This window comes from Pteropus medius, unplaced genomic scaffold (genome assembly GCF_902729225.1).
Source record: "Pteropus medius unplaced genomic scaffold, Ma_sr-lr_union100, whole genome shotgun sequence".
NCBI lineage: Eukaryota > Metazoa > Chordata > Mammalia > Chiroptera > Pteropodidae > Pteropus > Pteropus medius.
In genome coordinates, this window is record NW_024354500.1 from 12,001,911 (window position 1) to 12,029,514 (window position 27,604).

General features: G+C 33.2%; 1 protein-coding gene across 6 annotated transcripts in view; it reads left to right on the top strand.

Moving 5' to 3' along the window:
* The window catches only part of UBE3D (ubiquitin protein ligase E3D), a 129,919-nt gene that overhangs the window by 13,810 nt on the left and 88,505 nt on the right, over positions 1-27,604 (top strand). For all 6 annotated transcript variants that reach the window (XM_039852993.1, XM_039852990.1, XM_039852989.1 and 3 more), the window contains exons 4-8: positions 7,195-7,426; positions 12,828-12,897; positions 20,461-20,530; positions 21,479-21,587; positions 24,522-24,685. In XM_039852993.1, coding sequence (XP_039708927.1) covers positions 7,195-7,426; positions 12,828-12,897; positions 20,461-20,530; positions 21,479-21,587; positions 24,522-24,685 — 645 coding nt within the window. The remainder of the gene's footprint in view (positions 1-7,194; positions 7,427-12,827; positions 12,898-20,460; positions 20,531-21,478; positions 21,588-24,521; positions 24,686-27,604) is intronic.

Sequence of the window (27,604 nt, forward strand, 5' to 3'; positions counted from 1 at the left end):
TTCATCCTTTTTTACAGCTGAGTAGTATTTTATTGTACATATGTAACACATCTTTGTTATCCAATCATCCATCAAGGGACACTTAGGTTGTATCCGTGACGTGGCTACCTGAATAAGGCTATAGTGAACATAGGGGTACTTACATCTTTAGGAATATGTTTTCAGATTTTTCAAGTAAATACCCAGAAGTCAGCTTCTTCTTAAGTAAATGTAATGAGGCCTATTTTCCAAACTCATGAAGGAAGTTAAAGACTGTAACACATATAATATTAATGTTCAAAAAGCTCTTTTAAATTTGTTTTACAGACTCCTTCCACCCTTTTTTCCATAATTGGCCTTATTAACAAACTAGCAAATTACCTTGTTTAATGTTTTAAATCTTTTAGATTCAGGACTCTATTTTTTAGGTGTGCCAGGAAAATGACCCACATTTCTCACTTTTTCTTTCTAAGAAGATAAACAGTAGACTTGACTTAGCCCTTGCCTCATTTAAGCAAGGTTACCTGAAAGCCTTTTCCTATCACACGTATGTGTCTGGTATGTGCATGCCTTTTGAGCAACACAGAGAAATCCTTAGTAGGTGATTTGAGACTTACCTTACATTTCACTCTAGGCAGCATGCCCCACTCCTTGTTTTATGGAAAAACACGCTTCCTCCAGTATCTACATAAGAATTTCATGTTGACTATTTATATTAAGCCCAGTGGTCTTATTTCTCCCTTAGTTACCTGTTTTATGAGGTGGTAAGGACATCTTCTGTTCTTGTTAAGTAGGAAATTAAACTAAAGGTATTTTAAAGGAAGCTTTATGTGCTATAATCAAAATCAACTAATTGCAGGCATCTTAACCAGGAAGGCACCTTGGAATATGCTGATTTATCTGTCCTGGGAGCTCCTCTAATAGCAATGGAGCAGACGTGAGGTCTTTTTACTGGCTAGCCTTGTCATCTGAGAGCAAGTCACTTTAATTCTCTGGGCCTCAGTTTTCTCATCTGTAAAGTGAGGAGATTGGATTAAATAAACCTATAAGAGTCCTGCCAGCATGAAAATTCTGTGATTGGTGAACCTCATAAAGTTGTACCTGCATTCTATGATTTGTGTTATGTGGATACTGCCAGACTATTGCTTGTTCCTTTTTTTTTTTTTAATCACCGAAGAAGATTCTTGTCAAGCAAATTATAGAAGTAAGGTACAGAGGACTGTTTAACCTTTTAAATTTAATTAAGCCTTTTAATACTTAGTACCAAGGCACATGAAATCTGCTTATTACAACAGTCTTTTTTCTGAATTTAGGATCACATTTTTTTAGCCATTTCTTTTGGTTATTGAAAACAAATACTGCTTTATTTCTTTACAATAAAATTTTCCCATCTGCATTTTTGCCAGTTTGGCAGTTTTTCTATAAATATTGTGTGAACATATACAATTTTTGATTACACTCTCATTGAGACTAACAGATCTTAATATTAAGCAATAATAATAACAAAATTTACTTCTTTGTGAATAGTGTCAGAAACAGCTAAATGGTCATTGTGTTTGGAATTTGTTATGTCTTCTAGAAATAAATTCATGTCAGACTTGAATTAACATCAGTTGGGTAGACTTTCAAACATAAGCTTTTTGATTTTCAGTCTATATGAGAGGTCTCTTGAGGTCTCTGGACTGGCCCTCCCTATTCCACCTTCACCAGCAGCGAGCTAGGTGTCAGCCCAGCAGCTCATGAGGACATTGAAACTCTAGAAGGATATAAACAGAATAGACTTTATGGAAACAATAAGAGATGTCAGAATATCCAACCAATTGATTAGTCCACTTGACAGAACAGTTATAATTGTAGTTTGAAAATAACTCCCATGAATACAGTCACTTTTCTATGAAAGAGAACAAAGAGGTATATAAAAAAAAAAGTACAGGCACAAACTGGATATGGTAACATTGTGCAAACTTTTGGAATAGAACAAATGTACTTTAATGGATCCAATCATACTATGTACATAATGGTAATAAAATGCAAAGCTAGGTTTATAGCATTTGTAGCCTACCAGTTGGATAATGCCAACTGAATTTATCTAAATTCCAGCAACCATATTTTGAGCTTTAGATATTTGATGTTCTTAAAATTCTTAAAGCCCACTTGGTTATAATTCAATCTGTAAAAGCTTTATGTTATTACCATTGTTATTTTCACTGATTAATGGTTAATTTTAAAGTTAGGGGTATTTCATTTTCTTGTCTATATGTTTAAGTTTTCAATAAACATCATCGGTCAATAGTATTGGTTAAAATTGTCTATTTTAAGTTACTTTTCTCAAAAACTTCTGCTTAAGATGCATTAAAATTAACTAGAAAATTTTAATTTATTGTAAACATGGGTTGCTGTTCATCACAGAATCTTAAGCTGAGGGAAAATTCAGGAGGCCATTTCACTCTTTTTCTGAGCTTCTGCTGGTTTTTACCTAAAAACTACCTTGAAAAAAATTGTACCTATTTTGAAAGTTCTCTTGGGAAGTAGATCATATCAAAGTTTCAGTTTTCGATAGATATACTTCCAGTGGTGCTGTGATTAATATACATCTTTTGTTTTAAAAAGTTTTATGTTTTTTCAAAACATCAGAAAAATTTCTGCTGTACAAACACTTTTGCCTTTGCAGTGGTTTGTGAATTAGGCACTTTCTTGCTCCTAGTGTACTATTTAGGTATTTATGGGATATATTATAGCTTTTATTCATTGTGAAGTAGGATCAAGTTAAGTTTGAAATATCACATTTTATGCTAATGTGCAGCAGGTCTTCCAAACCTCTGTATATCTTGGTGTAGTTTCATTTTTATAATCATGCATGAGATTTTGATATTGCTGTCTTTTGCACAGTATTGAGAATCTACTTATTAGGACTGCGTGCAAAATGTCAAGAGACAGAGAATCTTAATGACGAAGAAGATCTAGGAGCCCGTTTAGGCCAAACTTCCACTCTAAATAGGCACTTTTGTTTGCCTTCTTTCTCTTCTTTGTAAAAATTCAAATCTGACCTATCAACTTCTCTGCTTAAAATTCTATAATGCTTCCCACTTATCTGTAGAGCCAAGACCATGCCCCTTAGGTTGGCATGTAACACCCTACACATTGTGCCACTGTCCCATTTTCCCAGTCTCCTTTACTCATGCTCTGCATTGCCAGGGGAAAGAATCTTTTCCAAGGGAAAGAGTTTAGCTTTGAAGCCAGGAAGACCTGGATTTCGATCCTGCCTTCATTTATCACTTCTGGCTGTGTGAACTTGTACAGATTATTTAACATTTCTGAGCCTACATTTCTTCCTCTGTTAAAGGGGAATGGAAATTCTTATCTCACAAAGTTTTAGTGAGCATTAAATGGAAAAGGTGTGTGGTGCCCACCAGAGGTCTTAAGTTTGACTAAACATGCAGACTCACAACACTACCACAGGCCACATTTCTTGCCAGCAGGTCAACATCAGGCATTCCTCTCAACAGGGGTCTTGCAGCAGTTCAAACAAGCTCATATAACTGTTTGGGGACTCTTGTCTTTCCATACGACATGGTTCCAGGTGTAAAATGCAAGATCCACATCAGGCAGGTGCACGAGATACCCTGAGAAGAAGCCTCAGGCCCTAAGCAGCAAATATCTCTTGAAACAATTCTTTGGCAGTCTCCACGAAGGACTGCATTCGGGGAAGTCCAAAGCATGGCATCCTCATGAGATATTTACAGCTCATTTATACTTCTACCCAGTCCAGATACCATTTACCAATCAGGGAACCTTTTTACCATAAGCAGCATCGCCTAGCAATATAATTGATGCCTACCATCTACTTGGTTCCCAGGGTAACAGAACTAGGTGGTTAAACCAAAGGTCAAGTTCTCAGGCAGCAAGAGAAAAGGTTTGTTAACCTTTTCATCCCAGTATGCAGCAGACCCAGCCAGGGGCCTTGCATGTTAAAGTTATGAAAATATGCTTGTTCATTCCTTTAACAAATATTTAAGGACTTACACTATGAATCAGGCACTGTGTCAGACACTAGGAATACAGCGTTAAGTTAAACAGATATGGTGCCATCTTCACATTGTTTCCTCCACACTTAATGCCTTTAATTCCATCCATTGCCTAGAGAACTACTATTTATCCTTCAAAGATCAGCTCAGATGTTATTTCTTCTCTGAAGTCCATGTATACTCTACTCTCCTAGCACTTTTACATTGCCCTGAATTCATGGATTGGTTTTGCAAATCCATGAATCCTCTAAAGTAATCTGCCGATTTTACATGCATGTGAGAATGTATGTTTGAAGAAAGGAGCTATAAAGCTTTCATCAAATTTTCAAAAAGATCTGAGCTGTCTCCTCCCCCTCCACCCCACAGGAATTTAGAACCACTACTGTGTTATGTGCATTTATTACATTATGGTTTTAGTATTTGTTTATACGTTTGTATCTTCTAGAACATGAGTACCTTGAGAAAAGAGACAGTATGTATTAATATTTGGTGTCAGCATAATGCCTGATTCATAGTAGACTTTTAGAAACTATGTTAAAAGATCACTTAATATTTTTAACAGGCTCAGAAGCTTGAATAATGCTAGTGGTGCAGCATCTCCTAATTTGAAAGGAAAATTTCTTCTATTAAACTAAAATCAGCCTTTCTTGTTCTTACTTCTGTCCTTTGGAGTTATAAATTAAATGTCTTCCATAATGTAATTGCCCTTTTATGAGACTCATAGTTGATTGGCGAATGAAAGAAAGGGTTGATATGGGAGAATCATTAAAAAATGATAAATTAACATCTTAAACATTTTATTTAAAACATGCAAATATACATTAATTTACCAGTAATTTATTATGGAATCAATATCTTTCTGTTGAATATGACTCCACTGTTGTATAGCTTTTTTCACTTAAGCCATCCAAAATTCATCATCCACAATTTCCAGTTCAGTTTCTTTAAAGTGGAATGAATAGTTAAACACTATTGCAACAGTCTGATTGCAGAATTCTTCTAGATTTTGACTTTTTATTCTTCTCCCCACTGTTCTATAGTTATAGCTCCCACATCCCACCAGTGATTTTTTTTTTTTTTAACAACTGGCTTTCATCTAGTCTGAAAGCTTTAGATTTCAGAGGAATAGCAACTCATATTTCCGTGGTTTGCCTACAACTTAATTGAATTATGTAACTAATGTCACATACACAAGTGTCATAAACAGGTCTGTGATCAAACACAGTTGACTCTTAGTAAGCACATGGTTCCAGTGATAAGAGCGGAAATATGCAAGTATTCAGGATGCTTTGAGCATTCACAATGCTCATGGACATTAGAAAGACCATGAGCAAATTTCTAGTCTCAGTTTTTCTCAGGATAAATTATTTTGAAATGTCCTCATTATCCTGCTCTCATCTCCTCTCCCCTTAGACTGATCTTCCTAGTTTAGAGTAGAATGGAAGTGAACCACGTTTGGCTTCCCACCTGGTAAAATCTCAATCGTCTATTGTTGTCTAGAAAAGAAAAAAGAAACCATAAAAAGAAAACTATTAGGAAATATAAGGGACTACTTAATTATAAGAATGTTCTAAGCATAAAAAAGAATGGCAGAGCGGAGCTTACTTTCTCTCCCCTTGAGTATGGCCTGGGCTTAATGACTCATTTCCAAGGAATAGAGTATACAAGGGGAGAGATAGTAGCTTTACTAGTAGGGAAACTCAGCAGGTATCATCTTAACCAAGTGATCAAAGTTAACATCACCAGTGATAAGTCATATCGATAAGGTGTAACCTCCAATATGATGTGATGAGAAGGGGACTCACCTCTGTGGTATTTTTTCCCCAAACCCATAAGCCCAGTCTAATCTTAAGGAAAATATCAGACAAACTCAAACTGAGGTATATTTTGCAAAACAACTGACCAGTATTCTTCAAAAATCTCAAGGTTCTAAAAAATAAGGGAAGACTGAGAAATTGCCACAGACTAGAGGACACTAGGGAAACATGATGACTAAATGCGGTATGTTACCATGAATTGGATCCTGGAACAGGACCTTAGTAGAAAAACTAGGGAAATCCGGATAAAGTCTGTAGTTTTGACAAATCTTCCACAGTTAAATGAGATGTAAACATTAGAGAAAGTTAAGTTAACTGTATATAAGAACTATCTGTACTGTTCTGTAACTTTCCTGTAAATCTAAAATTACTCCAAAGCAAAAAATTTATAAAAATAGTAGTGAGAGAAATCACAAAGAAAAGGGTTAGGTGATTCGAAGTTTAAGACATGTAAACCAAATTAAAAGACAATAACAATGAAAAAAGTATTTGCCACAAATGATAGACAAAGGACTACTATCTTTAATATAGAATAGGTTTTTATAAATTAATAACACAATAATACCTCATCGGAAAGTAGTCATCGATCACAATTCATGGAAGAAACACAGTGATCACTAAATATATGTCTGTTCAATCACACCATTAATTAAAGAATTGCCAATTAAAGCTGTATTGGAAACATTTTCATCCGCACATGAAAAAAATATATAGTATTAAATTTTGAAGAAGGTAGGTGGAAGAATTATGGATTCTTATAGCCTTTTTGGAAAGCAGTTTGCCAATACAGGTATTGGGTTTAAAAATATGCATATCATTTGTGCTTGTAATCTCACACTCATAAGATTTTTTTCCCAAGGAAATAATCAGATATATACACAAGTTTTCTAATAAGAATGTTCATCACAGGGTTGTTGATAATGAGAAACTGAAAACCTAAATATCTAACAACGAGGGAATGATCTAAAAAGTTTCGGTATTCCTATATAGTAGAATGAAGTCGTTAAGAATAATATAATTAAATAAAACAATGAAAGCAAGATATAGTTTGCATACATCCTCTGATCCCAGACTTGGTATGCATATGTACAACTGTGTTTCTCAAAAGGATGGCAAGGAAATATACCTTCATGTACAAAGTTGTTACTTGTCCTTGGGCAGTAAGGAAAGGATGGATGTTTGTTTTCTTTGTAGCTGTCTGCATTTTCAAAATTGTCTGTAGTGAGTATATATTACCTTTGTAATCTGGGGTGAAATAAACACAGCAAGCAATGTTGTTAATGTGTTTCTTTAATCTTTCATGCTGATTTAATTAAGAAAATGCTACATTTCCATTTTGTTCTGTAAAAAATAGTTTTTCTTCTTTCTACTAGGAAGCTCCTCAGGGTGCTCCCATTGCCAAGTGACAACTGGGGAAGTCTAGTGGGAGAATGGTGTTGTCACCCGGACCCTTTTGCGAATAAGCCACTTCATCCACAAGAGAATGACTGTTTTATTGGAGACTCTTTTTTCTTGGTGAATTTAAGAAGTGATTTGTGGCAGCCAAGACCTGAACTAGCCCCAGTGGTGACGCACCGTCTTTCTTCTGAGAACCATTTTAAATTGGTAAAATATCTTCAGAATAAATGCTAATGCAGAGGTTGGCTTAGAAACTAGTTTTGCTGATCTTTTCTTAATTCAGGGCCTGTTACACAGACTGTTCTAAAAACCAAAATCCATTGTTTTCAATTGCCTCTATTCTCCAGCTCTGCTCTATTGACATAGTAAGAGCATATGGCCTTAAAGCAAAATAGCCCACAGGGGTGGAGGAAGAAGGAGAAGAGGACTTCTTCATGCATAGAACTGGGAATGTTACCATTTTACGAACCAAAACGCCCTACTTTCTTGTTTTCAATATTTCATAATTGTACATTTTATCTTCATAGTCTGATTTAAATTCAAATTGCAATTAGACCTAGGCATTTTCTTGTGTCTGCCCATAGTCTAGACTTCTGCTTATGTCATAAAAGCAGATGCCAACTAGGAAGAAGAGGAAATGGAGGAGCCCTAGCGTGGACATGAAGCTAGAGCTATAGGCTCTCTGTTGGTGGTAGACAATGTGAGGTCTGGTGGCTCTTGCTGTAAAAGCTGCTTTAGGGAGAAGGCAGTTTCCTCTCCCTGCAGAGAACAAGTGGTTTACCTTATTTTAAAAGAAAATCAATGGCATTGACTTGGACCTGGTGAGAAGTCATTCTCCTGATGGCAAGTCAATACAGATGTGATTTAAAAAAGTAAAGAAAATTTTTGCCAGAGGATTTTCGTTTTAACATCTGATTATTGATAGGAACAGAAGTAATATGTGTTAAATTTCATTTAATTTTTATAATGAGAACTGAGACGCTTCAGGAAATATGCAGCAGCTGGGCAGCTCTTTGGTTGTAAGTTAGTTTATAGAACTATTTTCTATTTTGAGAGAGATTAAGGAAATTCATCAAATATGGAGGTTGTTATAATTATTTATGTGCCTCATCTCTCACCATACACACCAATCTCTTTACCTCATTCATTTTAAATTATAGTACTTTAGTCTTCTGTGATTTTAAAAATTAAGTGGTAAAGTAATATAAATCTGTTATAATTTAATATGGTTATATTAAAATTATATTTTAATCTAAATTTATATACTACATATTTCACTATATACGGTACACATAATATTATACTGCTTTAAGTGGTTTAACTTATGATTAAGTTATAAATTTAAAAAAAAATAATTTGGAGAGTGTGAGTGGAAGAGAAGTGGAGAAAAATTAAGAGAAACCATGAGTTTCCATTTTTAGATAAACTGCACTCTATATCAAAACATGTTCTTCATATATATATCAGTTATAGGATGCAATTTATAAGAATTTCTCTTAATTGTGAACAGCCGTCCTATGTGTTAAAGGAACACCCTTCATATTCAGACACTGTGGTTTTTAGTATCAGGGAGATTGGGAAATTACTATCATGACAAGCTGCTGTTGACAAGATTGCTTTCAAGTTAGCCTAGATGGAAGTTTCGCTTTAATTGCATATTGCAACAGTTGAAAGAGTATGCCTGTGACCAAAATAGTAACATAAATTTGGAGGGACTGCTTAAACAGTGCTCTCAAGGCTCCTGTGGGAACAAGGCTGCTCTGTGCTATTGAAAACCTATTTCTCATATCACCCAATCTACCATCTAGCCTGGTTTTGAAATGTCACATGGTGACACAGCATCCTAATGGTATCTCTTGGGAAACATTTTTTTGGGAAGACAATATCAAGAGTCCTTAGAAAGTGAAACAACACAGAGGAAAATAAAAATGAGGACAGGAGGCTAATCCACCTCTCTGAGCAGCAGTGCCATCTCTCAGATATATTGATTTAATTAGTCCACAACAATGTCTTTCTTTGATGTTTGCTCTGTAGAGTTCCCACACTGTTAGGTTGCTTCATTGCAGGACTTAATTTATTCTTTCCTTTAAGCATAGGTCAAGAAAAATGCATTACAAACCAGTTTCTCTTTAAACAAAATTAAGTGTTATAATAATTTAAAAGATCTGATTTTAAAAAGAGCAAACATAAAGTCTAAAACTTATTTCTTTTTTTCAGTATTCCCTTAGAGTATACAGTTTGTTATCTGTGCCTCTGTTAACGTGGCAGTATATACCAGTATATACTTTTGTTTTCTAAAGATATCTGTTGAAGATTTCCTTGTTTTTGCCTTTGTTACCTCTTGTGCTATTTTTTTGTGTCTATCAACATAATAAAAACTTTGTATCTTATAATAGGTGGTAAAGATGGCACCTCTACCTTATATAAGATTCACAAGGTTATTCTAGACTTAGAAAGTATAGCCATGCTTATGACTTCATCGTATTTTTTAAAGAACAATTGAAATTTAACTTTAATTATATTATAGCTAGAGAGTATAACAACCATTTTTACCTTTTTTTCTTTTCTTAGGGTACTTAGCACTAATTTATTGATTTTGGTAATTAATTTTGTTAAATCCATAGGTGTCTTTTTTATTTTCTTAGAATAATGTGTTGGAGTTTGTCAACACCCACAAATATAAAAAAAGAATAGAACTATGAACTTCATGATTCATAAATTATGCTTCATCTGTCCTTTTTGTTATTTTTTTTTTCTGAGGCACTTTAAAACAAATCCCAGACATTATGTCATTTCATCCCTGTATGGGTTTTTCATTTTTACTTAGCCACAGTGTCATTTTTACACCTAAAAAAATAAGCAATTATTAGTTTATACAGTCTAGGCCATATACAGATTTTACCAATTATATTAAAAGTACATTCTACTGTCAGTTCATTGAATCAAAATGCACAAATTTGGTTGGTTGAGGTAATTTACTTTTTATTGATCAGATTTTAAAATCCTGATTACCCAGGTCTTCCAAAGATAGAATCTTGTACAGCTGAAACTTACTGGATTTCGTTAACCAATGTCACCATAATAAATGAATGAATGAATGAATGAATGAATGATAGAATCTTATTTTAAAAACAAAGCAACATAAACTACTTTTCCTGCTTCGTTGAAAGACAAAGTGACATGTGCTATAAGTAAATGAAGTACATAATAGAGTACCTGATGAAAAATTGTCTGTTTCGAATAGAAAATCCCTTTTTCTCAAGCAATGCTACTCTAACACTCTGTATTAGTTTTTAGTAAAACCCTTTGTTTTGGTAAAGCTTAATGAGGATGGTCTGACTTGGACAAAATAGGATCCTTTAAAAAGTGTCTTTAATACCAATTTGTAGCAATACAGGCAGATTTTACTGTAAGAAAGCAGAAACTGCCAAAATATTAAACTTTACAGTAGAGCATACCTGGTTTCTGAGCTGTCCTCTTCCTATAACCTTGCCTGAACCTCAACAAATTGGGACCTGCCTTGGTTTCTATGTCTGTGACTTTGGGCTTTTTTGACCTCTAAGTAAAAAATACATTTTTTATATCAAGATTTGATAATACACACACAGAGAGAGACACAGATACATTAGCACAGCTCGAGTAAGGGTTCTTGAGGCAATACTTATCCTATGTTTGAAGCACTGTGATATTTTCTACTGCATTTTGTTTTTTAAAAATTCAGGCTGTAACCCATTGAACTGATTTTATGAATTGGTTTGGAAAACATTTGGCATGAGTACTTAGAAGCATAAGCTTTAGCATCTAAGAAAGCTGGATTCAAATACCAGCTCTATCAGTTACCAGCAGCACTCTGTGGAATTCATTTTAATTGTGCTTCTTATATAGTTTTTCAGGAAGTAGTTATGTTAAGGGAAATATAATTGTACTCCCTTATACTAATCTGTTAAGACTTATACCTTAGATTAATATGTATATTATCCCACACTGGAAAGTCACTGTACTTCCTCACTTAGACCAGTACTCTATTCTGTGGTTTCCCATGAGACATGACCTCAAGTAGCCAGAGTTACAGAATTTACTTTCTCCCTGCTCACTTGTATATAACTTCTGCTATGTTGCAATGTATCCAAGTGAGAAAAATACTGTATGACTCTAACTAAAGTATTAATATGGATGCATTTATTTTAGATTCTTAATACACAGTGGCTGTCTAGTAAAAGGCAAAAAATTAGTCTCTTTTTGTGAAAGTATGTTTTTTGGCCCATTTCTTGAATGATGTGTGCCAAAGGGTATTATATTAAATAATATCTACCTAGCAGTTACCCTGTGCCCAGGACAGTGCTTTACAACACTCCTTTCTAAATCCTAATAAATAGCTCTATGAGTTAAATGCTACTTTTAACCACATTTCACAGATGAGGACACCAAAATGGTAATTAACTTGCCCAAGATCACAGGTCACGAGTCTAGTGAATAACAGAGTTGGGATTTAAATTTAGGAAGTCCAGCCCCAGACTCTGAGCTATTAATCACTATGCTATTGTTTATAATATAATCTCTTACAACAAACTACAAATCAGGAAAAAATTTTTATTGATGCATAACTGACATGTAACATTATATTACTTTCAGGTGTACAGCATAATGATTTGATATTTGTAATAGTGTAAGATGATCACGCAATGAGTCTAGTTAACATCAGCACCATACATAGTTACAACTTTTTTTCTTGTGATGAGAACTTGTAAGATGTATTCTCTTAGCAACTTTTAAATATACAATATGGTATTATTAACTATAGTTCGCCATGATGTACATTACATCCCTATGATTTATTTATTTTATAACTGAAAGTTTGTATCTTTTGACCCCCTTGACCCATTTTTGCCTACCCCTCACCCAACCCCATCTCTGGTAACCACCCTCTGTTCTCTGTATCTCAGAGCATTTTTTGTTTTCTTAATGAATAAGTGAATGCTAGCTATTTTAATCTGTATCCCAAATAATGAATTTGGATTTTTGAATTTTAAGAATGTTTCAGGGATTTGTCCCAGAACATTATCCATTTTTCCTGTTACAATGCATGTCTTAAATGGAAAAATAATATTATATGAATGGGTTAGATATTTTTAACTTCTGATGGGTGGTTATGATTTCTAGATTACTTTCACAGAAGTTAAACTGGAATAAAAGTCAAAATAATGAGTTCAAGTCCTACTTCTTCTGTTTTCCAGACACATGAGGCAAGTCACCTATCCTCTCTGCTTTTGTTGCCCACTATCTGCCAATTCTAAATAATTAGGGTTTTTTGGAAGTACTTTCTAGAAATATAAGGTGCTTCTTGTTCAAATTATCTGGCAACATTTAGATCATCAAGAAGTGGCTAGCTTTAGAAAAATTAGTCTGTTCATTATTCTGTCTTTAGAATTGAAAAAAAATTATCTCTTTGCATGTGAATTATACACACAAACTCAATGTATTCCCAGTATTTAGTAGAGGGCAAAATAAAATGTAAAGTTCAACATATACTCTAGAGACTATGTTAAAATTATATATTCCTTTTAAGAAAAGTCGAATGACATTTAAATGACATTTTTCTGTTCTACAGAAACCAAAGGCAAATACCAAAGTAATTTGTAAGCGCTGCAAGGTAATGTTGGGAGAGACCATGTCATCAGGTAAGAATTTCATAATAAAAAAGCCAAAATGGTTGCCTTTTTGTTAAAAAACCAATAGAAGATTTTATAGGAAATATATATGAAAGATGTATGATTAATATATGTTGTGAATCAATACTTTTTAAAATAGAAATCAACTAATATATCATTCAATATTCTAAGAACTTTGTGTATTTGACCTTTATAAGTACATAGTATTGAGTTTTGAGCATTATGAAGTTGGGTTATTTTTAATGTTTCATATCCTCTTTGTAGATATAAAGCAATAGCATAAAGTTTATACTTGAGTCTGTCTTAAAGAAGTTTGGAGCTTTTTCTTAATACAACTCCTCAATTAGAAGAGTTGGTTGCCAGAGATGATGGAGAAATTGCTTTTTTTGACTGCCCTTTGCCTCAGGGATAAGTATGGGAGAGAACCTGTCAAAATGGAAGAAAACACATTTTGAGTTTTGTACTCTGTTCCTTGTTCTTTTTCCCAATAATGTTAATTATGTTTTCTACAAAGTCTGTGTTATACCACTTTAAAATATAATAATGAAAATCCTGATAATTAAAACGTATTGCTATTTAAAGATAGAGTTTAAAAATATCTAGAGAGCTACACAATGCTGTGTTAATTTTGTGGGTGACAAATAATTGTTTTAATATAATTAATTAGAAGTTGTAATTTAAGTGAAGCTATTGTACATAAGGGAAGGCAGATGGTGATAACTTTTGTTCTTTAAATCAGAATCTTGTAAGTAGTTACTTGCTCAGAGTGAACATAAAAGGAAGAATGAGTAGTAGTAAAGGATGCTACCCTCAATATTATTTTTGGAGAATGAAAGCAAGCCTCCTAAGCAACCACTTAGAAATTTCAAGTTAAGGTGAATTGAGTTTTAAAATTCTTTTCATTCCTCATTGAATCCTAGTCAAAACATTAGAGAATAAAAAAAGATTTACATCTACAGAGACAAAGAGAAATGGAAAGGAAAAAACAGTGACGTAAACAAGAAGTGTAAGCAAACTCTCTTTGGAAGCTGTAAAGCTGAGAGACATGTGGGAACACACTCGTAAGTGTCTACAGAAAATCATTTGGATGAGGAATGAGCCAGTACTCACCGTAGAACCCTAGAACTGGTCAGAATTTGGAGGCAGCAGGTAGCAGAGAAGACCGTCTGAGACAAAGGGCTAGATAGAAGCAGGACAATTAATTCAAAGTTTATATGTGGAGTTCTAAGACTCCTAAGTCTCAACGTGATAATATTCTCAAGGTAGGAGTTTTGAGAACCCTATCTCAGAATAATGGAGGAATACCAACAGGAGAAAAGATTTGCAGACACCAATTCTTAGAGGTTGTTCAACAAAAAATGAGCTCATATTCAGCCATCTTACAGTCAACAAGGCTTGTTCCTACACCCAAAACTTCTTTTTGGCGTTTTAGTACTTTACACTTAAATATGAATTGATTGCTGACAATCAACAAATACTTGAGGAAACCTCCAACATGAAAGAGATAAAAACAAATAAATAATCAAGTAAACAGAGTAAAGTCACTGAGAAGAAACAATTTATCACTGTAATCTCAATACTTAGAACAATATCTGGCACATGGTGCGTATCCAGTAATATTTATTTGAATAAATGGATCAAGCCTGTAAGGACACCCAACTTCTAGATAATCAAAATTGTAGAAAGAGAAAATAGAGAATAGAACTTCAAGGAACAAAACACCAAAAACACATTAAAGCTATTTTCCAGAGGTAGGGCTTAAGTTTGTCAACAGAAAGGGCCCAGTAAGTATCAAGTATAATTAATGGAGAGATGTCAGGGAAGCTACTCAAAGCCACTTCATTAAGTAATTTCTGAACACTAAGGATGAAGTTTCTAGAGAGGAAAAAGCGGGTAGTGGACAAAAGATTAGGAATTAGAATGGAATTGAACTTTTTAATAGCAGTGTTGAAAGCTAGAAGATAATGAAGCAATAATTTAGAAGGAAAAAAATATTTAACCCAGAATTCTATACACAGACAAATCATCAATCAAATGTAAGGATAACAAATACATTTCTGGAAAAAAAGTTTTAAAATATAGATCACAGAGATATTTTTCTTAGGAATCTACCTTAAGATGTTTATTACCAAAGCTAGGCATTTAACTTCAAAAGAGAAGACATGGGATTTAGGAAACAGATTATTCAACACAGGAGATTAAGGAAGTTTCAGGGATATGCAGCAGGCCTAGAGGATAACAGTCTGGATTGAATCAAGGGGAGAGAAGATTACAGTAAAGACGTTTTCAATTGTAAGGTGAAACAAATTCTTTGATTCATTTGACTACATGTAACAAATAATCTTGAGACAAGTCACTTCATCATATGGGAAAAATTAGCTGAAGGTGCTTGGAAAACTAAACAAAAAAAAGAAAGCAGGAAAACAGAAGGTTGAACACTTAGGAAACATTGCCAAGATATCATTACAGTTGTAGTAATATGAACACTGAATATTGATTTAACCAAAAATCTTTATGATGTAACATTAAGTATATTAGGAGGTCAATATGTGTGAGTGTGTGTGGTGCAGTGCAAGAGAGCTATTTTTACATCTACTCTAAAAGTAAATTAGTAGGACTCCACTTCCAAAAATGGTGGCATAAAGAAAATGGACAATTCCATTCTGCAGAAAACAAGTACAAGACGGTACAAGTTCAAAAAATTCTTAAGACAACCACTGGAAGACCAAAATGAAGCAATGATTTGAGAAGTGTTTAGTTTTGACAAACTGTTACTGGATTGGGTTAGAATGGCAAATTTTTTACCTTTTTGCTTGGGGACATTGCCAGTCTCCCCATCCCAATTTGGGCGGGAAAATCCCATAGCTTTATTGAATACAGGTGGTAGATGTGGTTCAAGTTAGGCGAAAGAGAAACTAGAAATTAAAGAGTGAAATTTTAGGAGCAAAAGGACCATAGAAGCGCTGAGATGATAACTCTTCATGCAACTCTGGCTGACTGGTAAACTATACATGCACACAAGAGATGCCAGAATCCTGTAAGAATTGAAAGGCTGGGGAGATTTGCAGATTTGCCGTGCCTTAGATTGCATTTCTCAATCCACACACAATTTGGGCAGCAGAAAATGGAAGGAAGCTTGAGGTATTTGAGCAGAACTTCTCCCCAGCTTTGCTCACAAAGTTTAACTCAGCAGATATAGTAAATACTAGGGAACCAGCAAAACAAAATAAAACTGAACAGAGCCATTAGTGGCTACACACTGTGCAAAGACATATTTCTTAGTTTGAATCCAGGCTAGTTAATTGACTACTATATCTATAAACTGACTACCCTTAAAAGAACAAAACAAAATTTATAATTGCTACATGTAATACATATGGTCTCCAGAAATTATTAGAAATGCAAAGAGACAGAAAAGAGTAATAATCAAGGAAAAAATGGAACTCAATAACAGGTACTAGTAAGTGCAAATACTATATTTAGCAGACAAAGATGTTGAGCAACTATTATAAATATGGCAAAGAAATTTTAAAAAAACTATTGAGTGAACTAATAAATCTCAACAAATTGGAAACTTCAAAGAAAGAATCAATTTATAATTATAGAGCTGAAAAGTACAGTAACTATAAAGAAGAATTCACTAGATTAGTTTAACCACATATTTGAGATAAAAGAAAGAAGAAAATCATTGAACTTGAAGGTAGATTAATGGAAATTAACCAATCCAAAGAACAGAGAAAAAAGTCTGAAGCAAATGAACAGAACCTCAGAGATTTGTAGGACAGTATTGTGTTTTAATAAATGTGTAATTGGGGTATCGGAAGGTGAGGAGAAAAAGAAGGTGTTAGAAAATAAAAATTTGTAGAAAAAAATGGTTGAAATCTTGGCAAATTTGGTGAAAAATATTAACTTTCAGATCCAAGAATTATAATGAATCTCAAGTAGGATAACCACAAAGAATACTTCACCCAGGCACATTGTAGACAAACTGCTAAAAACCAAAGATGAAAAGAGAATCTTGAAAGTAGCAAAAGAAAAAAATAAAAAACATGACATATAGGGATTTCATGTTACAATTAATTAAGACTTGTTTCTTATAGAAATAATGACAGCCAGAAGACACTAAAATGAGATATTAAATGTACTGGGTGGGTGAGGGAGAATACTGTCAACTAACAGTTTTATATTCAGCAAAATTATCCTTCAAAAAATGAAGGCAAAATAAGGATTGTTCATATAAATAAATGAAAATAATGCATTCCTAGCAGATATTCTCTACAAAAAATGCTAAAGAAAATTCTTCAGGCTAAAGTGAAGGATTCCAGATGGTAACTGGAATCCACAGGAAGGAATGAAGAGCAAGATAAATGGAAAATATGTGAGTAAAGTATCACAAAAGCATACTCAAGAGTTTAGCACAAAAAATAAACCACTTTTCCCCTGCAATTTGCCAGTTCTCTAAAATTAGAACTTTTATTCTGATTGCCTTGATAAGTAAGAACAGAAATCAAAGACTACACAAGATGGGAACCTAGTAGGTGACTGTCTACAAAAAATGACACCCTAAAGAGCCATACCCTCACAGTGAAGGTGAATCAGAAGTAGATTAGCCCTGTAGAATTATAGATAGGTGTTAATCCTTTGAGACTTTAGGGAATTTCAAGTCTTGAACTTGGTTAGTCTACCTTGTAATAGACATAACACAATGCATCTGGCAATATCAAAAGCATTTCACTTCTGGAGGAAAATACCTTCATTGTGAAACTCATATTATTCCTCCAAATAGTTTGTCAAGTATAGCGTTTACCATACAACCAAAGGTAAATAAGCGAACAAATAAACTAGATTTTCATCAATAAGAACTAACAAAAACAGCAAAAAGAAACAGACTTCTTTTATTAGAATTACCAGATGTAAACTGTAAAATAATCATGTTTACTATATTTAACAATTTAAAGACAGATTCAGATGTATCAAAAGAAAAAGGAAACTAGCTGTTTAAATGTATTGACAGGAAAAGGAAACTATAAAAATATTTGGAAATATCCACAGTAGAATTTTTTTTCCCTCTCTTTTTGATTACCCCTCCCTACTTCCACCCCTGACCTACGAATGTTGCCGTCTCCCTTATTTTTTTTAAGAACTGGATCTCTGAAGGTGGAGCGTCTCCTCCCACATGCTGGCGGCGAGTACCTGCGGCCTGGTGCACCGGGGATCTAGTGCACCCAGGGTATGGACCATAGCTCCACCTGGGGTGGGAACCCAGGACCTTCTGCGTGTAAAGCAGATGTACTAACCACTACACTCTGGAGCTACCCCCCAGAATTTTTAAAAATGTATTATAATTGAAATTTAGAATTCAGTGGGTGGTTTAATGACAGACTAGGTCCAACTGGGAGAAAGAATTAATGAACAGAAGATAGATGAGAAGAATAATCTGTAATCCAGCACAGAGAGACAAGACAAAAAATATAGAAGAGAAAGAGACATAAAACACACCAAGAAGATCTAACATGTGTTTAATCAGACTTATAGAAGGAAAAGAAAATAGAATGGAACATAGGCAATATTTGAAGAGATAATTGCTAAGAATTTTATGGAAGTGATGAACAACAATTCAAGAGATCCAGTGAATTCTAATCAAATGAGGCCCAAGTAAGATAAAAAGGAAATCTATAGGTAGGCACATCAGTGATACTGCAGGAAAAGTGAAAAAGAAAAAAAGAGAAAATCTTAAAAGCAACCAAAGAAAAATGACAGATCACTTTCAAAGGAATAGCAGTAATGGAATTTTGAATGCAGTGGAATGATAGTGTCAGTGTATACAGAGGTCAACCTAGGATTTTATATCAGGTGAAAATGTCCTGTATGAAAGAATCAAGATAAAGATACATATATTTTATGACAAAAACTGAGATAATTCTTCTCTAGTGGTCGATTTCTTATTAAAAGAAATTTTACCTCTATATCATATCAGGTAGAAGAAAATGATCTCAAATAGAAGATCTAAGTTCAAGAAGGATTGGTAAAGAAAGTAGTAAATACATGGGTGAATATGTGTCACCACTAAATAGCTGGGATAAAAGTGATCACTTCATAATGTTAAAAGGTTCAATTCTGTATCTAATAACATGACTTCAAAATAGTAAAATGAAAGTTGAACTTCAAGAAGAAATAGATAAATTCATCATCATGGCTCTAGATACATTTTCAGAAACCAATTAAAAATTATTTGGTAGTTATAAAATAGTTACGTGGATGCAAGGTATAGCATGAGGAGTATAGTCAATAATAGTGTAATAACTATGTATCATGTTAGATGGGTACTAGATTTATCGGGGTGACCACTTTGTAAATTATATAAGTTTCTAATCACTATGTTATACACCTGAAACTACTGTAATATTGTACGTCAACTGTAATTGAAAAATAAAAAATTATTTAAAAAAATTTAAGACAATATAAATTCAAAAAACAATAATAAAAAATGTCAGAGTGAAGATCAAACATGTCATATCAATAAATGTAAACTGCTCGATTTACCTATTTAAAAAAATTATTTGGTACATTATTTTTAATGACTGCGTAGAATTCTCATCCCTAAATAAATGTACAATTGTTTATTTAATCCAATTGTCCTCAAATTTTAGACATTTAACTTGTTTTCAGTATTTTTCTATTAGTATTATTATGAACATCTTTATAGACAAATTTTTGCAGATATCTATGAGTATTTCTTTGAGATAAATTCTTTGATGTTTATAGTGTCAAAATATATACACAATTTTAAGGTCTTCGCCAAGTGGTTTTCAAGAAATCTATCATTTTCAATTCTGACTGCCATATGTGAATGTGTATCCATTTCTTCATGTCTTTATCAGAGCTGCACTTAATTAAAATTATTTTATTTATTTCATATTAAAAAAATCTCATTTTAATTTGCATTTCCTTTATTACTAGTGAGAACAAACATTTTTCATGGATTTTGTAAAACTCCAAAATGGTCGTGTTTATATTTATTTCTATTAGGTATTTAGTTTACCGTTTAACTTTTTCTGTAAACTAGGTAATCAGATAACCAAATTTGGTGAAAATTGTACATTTATAGACTCAGTGAAATTCTGGGTAAGTAGTAATGTGAGGTTCACAGCATCTGTGCAAGAGCTTTAGGATACTATGACTAAAAAGCCTTTTTCAATGACTTCCAGGTTTGTGGCTACTGTATAGAAATGAGGAAACCAAATGACTGATTTCTAGATAAGTAAGCTGTAGCTATGATATGCTAACTTTTATAATCTTCTATATGTGTGATCAGAGTCTTGCTGTACCAGATTCACTTGGGGCATGCTCTTCTGAAATGACACTGAGATATCTGAAGTCTCAGGAGTATTTCTTTGTAGTCATAAGTGCTTTGTCTTCATAAACTAAATCATTTTTTTAAAAGTTATACTGATTGTTGATTTTACCAGTATATCAAATATTTAGTTTGAATGTCATAATTTGGAACCAACATGCCCACAGTAAAAATATTGTATTGTTGAGATTTTTAATTTTCTTATTTTTTGTTTCTAGAAACCATCAAGTTTTATATGACAGAGATAGTGATTCAGCCATCTGAGAGAAATTTTTCCATCATACCAAGGTACAAATAGCAAATTAAGTTTATTCTGTAATTTCAAATGTAGGGAAAGATGGGTACAATTGTTTATTCCAGAATTTATTTTTATTTATACCTTTCTTTATTTGGAAAGGTTAGTTAAACCAAACCACACATTTAAAAGACTTGAGGATTTATTTATGGTTTGCTTATATAATGGTATAGACACATGTGCTCATATAAACCTAATTTTGAAAGGTTTTTATGCTTTCTATGTGCTGGATATCCAAGGCCTTAACAACCTAATCAATAAGTTTTTGAATAATTCTGGTTTTAATTTGACTTATTTAAAATTTGAAACATGAGGCAGTTTTCAAAAGACTCCTGTGTGTTTTTTTTTTAAATAGTACTTAGCCACTAAATTCATTAGTGTTTCTTTTCTTTGAATTTCTTTTGTTTGCAAACAAAAGTTAGCTATAGTATGTCTTTATTTCAGCTTATTTATTGATGTCTAAAATTATGGCAATTTGAACATAACCTTGAACTTTATCCTCCCATAAAGACTTTTATTATGTACCTCAGATATGACACATTGAGGGAATCCAAATGGAAAATATTATAGATAATACTGTCTCATGTTTGGGAGGAAATTTCTCACCTTTTTAAACTTAGTTATTCACTGTTTAATGCGCTAAAGTACAAATGGAATATTGACAGTCTAACATAGTATTTTTTATTCATTAGCAGCAATAGTTAGGTGTGGGGTAGATAATGTATTAAGGATTGGAGAATAAGATATGAGAAAACACAAATATATTAAAATATATTGAAATCCACATTAGCACAGATTGTGAGGGAATGGGTGGCATATAGAAAAGTCTGGCATGCACATGCCTCTGTCTTTTAGTTACCCTGTGGGTATTTTTGGGTCATTTTGCCATTTAGAGTTATTATGAGAAGTGCATAAGTGAAAATTGATTTCTGTTCTAACAGGTCTCAGTTTGTACAGAGCATTTTTGCCCAGTGTCTGGTGGAACTCTCTTCTGCTAGAAGCACTTTTAGATTCAGTATCCAAGGTCATGATGGCAAAGTGTACATCTTGGTAAGAAATTATTTCACTTGGCTTTTTGTAGCCTAGTAATTCAGAGTCTCAGAAATTCTTTAGTTTTTGCCATTCTTGTTTCTTAATTCTCAGGTCTTGAAAGTAATTGATCAAAAACTTGACTTTGGGTGGTGAACACACAATGCCATTTACAAATGATGTATTATAGAATTGTACACTTGAAACCTATATAATTTTATTAACTAGTGTGACCCCAATAAATTTTAATAAATAATAAAATGATAGTCCAAAAATTGAGGTTTTAATATCAATTTAATTCACAAATCAAATTCCCTTAATTTAATAACAAATGATGAAGTGCCTCTACATACTAGGTACTAGGGATTTAGAGAGCAATAAAACCCGATTCCTGCTCTGTAGAAGTTCACACCACAAAATAAAGTTTTTCACTTTCAGTTTTGAATGGATTTTCTTTGTCAGTATAATACAGTTCTTTCTCTCACATTTTTTTCTATTTGATACTCGTATGTATGTTTCTTTTTGTTTGTTTATTTGTTTTGTGGTAAGAACAATTAACATGAGATCTATTCTCATCACAGATTTTAAGTACACAATACAGTATTGTTAATGATAGACACAGTATTGTATAGCAGGTCTTCAGCACTTATTCATTTTGCCCAACTGAAACTTTACACCCTTTGATTAGCAACTCCTCATTTCTCCCTCCCCCTAGTACCTGGCAACTACCATTCTACTCTCTACTTCTATGAGTTAGACTATTTTAGATTCCTTGTATAAGCGAAATCATACAGTATGTGTCCTTCTGTTTCTGGCATGTTTCACTTAACGTAATGTCGTCAAGGTACATTTACGTTAGCACATATTACAAGATTTCCTTTTTTAAGGCTTGGTAATATTCTATTGTATGTATGTGCCACATATTTATCTATTCATCCGTTGATGGACATTCAGAATGTTTCTACATCTTGGGTTTTGTAAATAATGCTGCAACAAACATTTGCAGATTGTTCATTGAGTGCAGATATATCTTTGAGATCCTCATTTCAACACTTTGATGTTTGAGAAGTAGTGCTAAGTTTTGGAAGAGAGGCTGTTGAAATTAGCAGAATCATCCTTTATGTGTATCACAAGCATCTAATGTTATTGCTTCCATTAAAAATAATGTTTTGCAGAAAAGAATTTGGGACATGTATGCAAAAAATTCAAGAATCAGGGCCCAAGTCTCTTCTCTGCCTCTCATTTCTTTTATCTCACCAGTCAACATCTTTTTATTGGAAAGGCACTGTTCCAAGTGCTCAACATAGAATAAAAATGCCTTCAAGGAACTCAAAATGTAATAGGGAAATAAGGTAGCTAAAAAGAGGGAGGGAGTTGAGATTATTATTAGGTGTGGCTTTGTCTCTGGCCATCCATTATGGCAACTCCATGCTTCTGTAATTCCAGATAATTTCCATCAAAAGCGAAATATTTTCTGACTGAAATAGGTACTAAATACACCTCATAGTCTGAAATCAGTTCTAATTTTCTTTTACTGCAAGTTTTTCAAATTAAAAATCAGTAGGAACTTTTTAAACTTACTAATACATAATTAATTTTTTTAATTTTCCTTTTTTAAAAGTAATGCATTCTTGAAACACATTCTGCTATATCATACTATTTGAAGTAAACATTAACAGTTTGATATGTGTACGTCAACATTTTTTTCCTATCTATATACATCTATACATATACAAACAGGTATCTATTTGTAAAAAAAAAAAAAAAATCTTGTGATTAGCATTTCTCTTGAACATGCTTCCTTCACGCTACAGTATATAATGAGAATTGTTTCTTGTTAGTATAAATATAGATCAAATTTTGATTGTATGGCTGTTAAAGATTAACAAAAATAATCTTTGCACTTATATTTTAGTACTTCTTTAGAAATGATTCTTTCTAATCTAATACAGTATTAGAATTTGTGCATTTTAAACTCTGATAATTATCACCTTCCAAAAAAGTTGTATTAATTTATCCCTTAGAGTGGACATACACGGTGCCCCACCCAAATCCCTTTTCCTTGGCCAGAGCATCCATTTCTCAGCTGCTGAGTGTGTTGGGTTCTAATGGCTCACAGTTGTGCTCTATTCCAGAGGCTGGACCTATCTGACAGATGCTCCCTTGCCCAGAGAGTTTCTTGTCCTCCACTGTTCCTAACCCTGCCCTGGTCAGCCCACTGCAAATGATTTGACCCTGAGGTACAAAAAGCTGAGGTCTCCTGTCTCAAAGTGAGACAAACTGTAGGTGTGATTTCTGCTCCAGAGTTCTATGTGGGATCAGGCCGTGGATTCCCAGCTGAGCTCACATCCCTGCCTAACTCCTTCCTCTGCCTCATCCTGTTTCCCTTACTCCCTTTCTCTTGAGAATATTCCCCGAATGAATCACATACATCCAGAACCCAAGCACTCTTCTACCAGAAGTGTGTAGGAATACCCATCCAAACTCTTCTTCTGAACTGTGTGTTTTCAATCTTTTTGTGTTTGCCAATCTGATAAGTGAAAAAGGGTGACACTCAAATTTTGCATTTCCTTATTAGTATTTATATGAACATTTTTATATCTTTAACATTTATTTCTTGTGTTAATTCTGTTCATATTCTTTACCTGTATTTCTATTGGGCTGGATTTATTTTTCCTCATTGATTTCTAGAAGTGTTATATAGTATAAATAATAACTTTGTTATATATATATTAAATATTTCCTCCTAGTTTGTTGCTTCTTTTTTTTTTTTTTTTACAGTTGCTCTACCAAGGTTATACTTTTAAAATCTTACCCTCCTTAAAAATTATGTACATGATTCTCTTATTTTTTTTTTCTGGTATTTTTATAGTTTTGGTTTTTTTGAGTGGTGATATGAGATATGGATAGGGTGGTGATATCCTTATACTTGGATTTTTCTCTCCATATCTTTAGCTATGGCTTTTAAACTCAGACAGTTTGGTGATTGAATCTTTGGGAAGTTCCAAAAATATCAAAAAGTTTTCCCTATTGGAAAACATATCGAAGGCTGATTCCAGTTCTGCTTTGAATGCTGTCAAAGTCCTCTACCAGCCATGCATCAAAAGCAGGAATGAAGAGTAAGTTGTACTTTTGTCTTCTCATTCTACATTATGTTTTAGTTTCTGTTGGCATGTAGGTGTTAAGAAATTAATGAACTAAATGATACTGTACTATTCTACTTGAAGCTTCTAGGAGTCACACTGCTAAATGTTATGCTTTCAAAGTAAATTGAATTATGACAGATGATTCATGCTAATGTGCAGAAAGCTTGCTTTTACTGAAAACAATTGGTCTTTTTCTTGTAATCTCAGCTGTCTGTACATATGGCTGCAGTACTAAATCAGGCTTCAACAACTATGAAAATTTACTGATAAGCACTTTCCAGGCATTCCACAGTAAACAAAACACAGTCCCTGCCTCTTCAGATTGTCATTCTAGTAGGGGGAAGGCAGATTATAAACAAGACAAAAAAAATCAAAGACTAATATGGTTTTTACTGTGATCCCATTTAAAGGCTTCTAGCTCATTTAAACCTAATGACACCCCTGTGGGGTAGGTGTCATTATCAACCCCATTTAGAGAAAAGGACAATAAGACACCATTACTCTAGTGAAATATGAAGCTAGGTGAGGTAGTTTGGGAGAGTAGGATGGGTGTAGGAGGTTATCGTTCTATACTGAAAAGTCAAAGAAAGTTCCTCAGATAAGATGATATTTAATTGGAAAACTTGAAGGAAGTGAGAGAGAGTGAGCCATATCTGAAGAAAGAGCATTCTCGGCAGAGGAAACAAAAAGTGTTCTTATTTCAACAAATTGGAAGTCTGTACTTGTCCTGTACTCTCAAATGGGTTCGATCAAATTTGTATTAAGAACAGAAAGATCCCAGTCTTCTTCTGGGAAGTAACAAGTAAAATTTTTAAAATTATTGCTTGTCTTTTCTTTTTTAAATTATGCAAGCAGAATAAATCATTAAATATTCAGAGACAAACATAAAATAAAATATGGAAGTTCTCCATCATTTCTCTCTCCAGAAGTAAAAAGTATCTTGTATATTCTCCACTTTTTTATTGTTTTGCATTTTAATATAATTTGAATGTGTATTTTTTATACTGAAAAAGAAAAAAAAAAGCGCTGTCTGTTGGAGATTCCATGTCAGTGCTCAGCTTTTTATGCATGTACTGTAAATTTACCATTTTTCTATTGATAGATATTGGGGTTGTTGCTTTTTTGGTACTGTAATTAGTATTGCACTGTGTGTTGTACATTGTTTTGCGATTGTGTATACTATTTTTGTAAGAAGGATTTCTAGAAGTAGAACTGCCGAGTCAAAGGGTATGACATTTAACATTTTGATAGGTAATATCAAATTGTTTTTGCAAAAAGGCATTACAAATTTATATTCCCATCTGAAGTTTCTGTAAATGCCCATTTCTCTGCATCCTCACCTAAACTGCTATTTAGATTTTTGCCCATCTGATGTGAGTACAAATGCAATAGATTCACTTGACTATCCTTGTGTTTTACCAAGGCATAATCAGAGATTATGGCTTATGTGTTTGATACTTTGGGGACTTTGTCGAGGTAGTGTGTGTGTAGTGTGTGTGTGTGTGTGTGTGTGCGCGCGCGTGTGTGCGTGTGCGTGTGTTCTAATACATAGTCAGTTTTTAAGCTGTTCATTGGTTATAGTCTCTATTGACTATATGTTTGTGTACCATTACATATTTATATTTATAAAGTCAAGTTTATTAAAACCTTTTATATTCATCTTTTATGTGAGATGTAGATTTATGAGAAGGTATGTTAAATATCACAGTATGGTTATACAAAAGTCATTTTCTTCTGGTTTTGATATCACTTTTTGCATTATACATTTTGAAGCTCTGTTATTAGGTACATTAAGATTTGTAGCATGACAACTTGATGAATTGCATATTTTATCAAGAGATTTAGCTCTCTTTTCATTTGATGATATTTTCCTTTAATTCTAATTTGCTTGATGTTAATATGGCTATATTTTGACAGTCTATTTTAATAGTGAATTTAATTCAATTCACATTTATTGTGATTATTGATATAGTTGTACTTAGTCTGCTCTTTTACATTGGTTGCCCTCCTTGTGTCATTTCTTTTTTTTTGGCGATTTCAAAGTAAAAATTATCTATTTCAAAATGATTTTTAGTGGTTGACCTGCAATTTTTAACCTACATACTTACACTTATTTTTTTTACAATCAATATCTAGATTTAATTAATATCCATACTCTTCAGCAGAACAAGAAAAGACTCTTGAGGTTTCACATTTCTCATATTACTCCCTCCCTCACATGCTGTCTCCCTATGTTGAGATCATTTGTGATTCTGATAATGGTGGCAGTTTCTTCTTTAAAAGGTATCAAACCAAAGCTCTACCCCATTTGCTTACCTCTTACTTATACTCATGCATCATGACCATAAATATTTTTATATTTTTATTGTATAAGTCTATTTCCATGAAAATGTTTAAGGGTTGTTTCATGTTTTAAATATACTTACAAATAATATTTTATTGCTTGTATCTTTTTGCTGTTTATTTTTTTCACTCAATATTCTTGGTTTCCTTTTTGATTTGAAGAAGGATTCTCTTTAATAATATTTTTAAACTTTGACTATAGTCAGTTCTTAAATGTCTGAAAATGTCTTATACCTATTTTATCTCTGAAAACCTTTAAGATTTCCTCTTATCTACTTTTTAAGGTTTCATACAGATGTATCTAAACATAAACGTTTATTCAAAATTTTCTCTGTCATAATCTGTTCTTGTCTTACAGATGCAATTTCTCTCAACATCTGTGAGAATAATAATTATACTTAAAGTCTTTTGTTTTCTCTAGTAACTTTCCTGGGTGTTAATACCTCTTTTCAAAAAGAGATATTGTGTTTGATACTGCATGATGTTGCTTTTCCTAAATGTTTGATGATTTCACTAGAATCTTCCTAGGCTAAGAGGTAAACTCCTTAT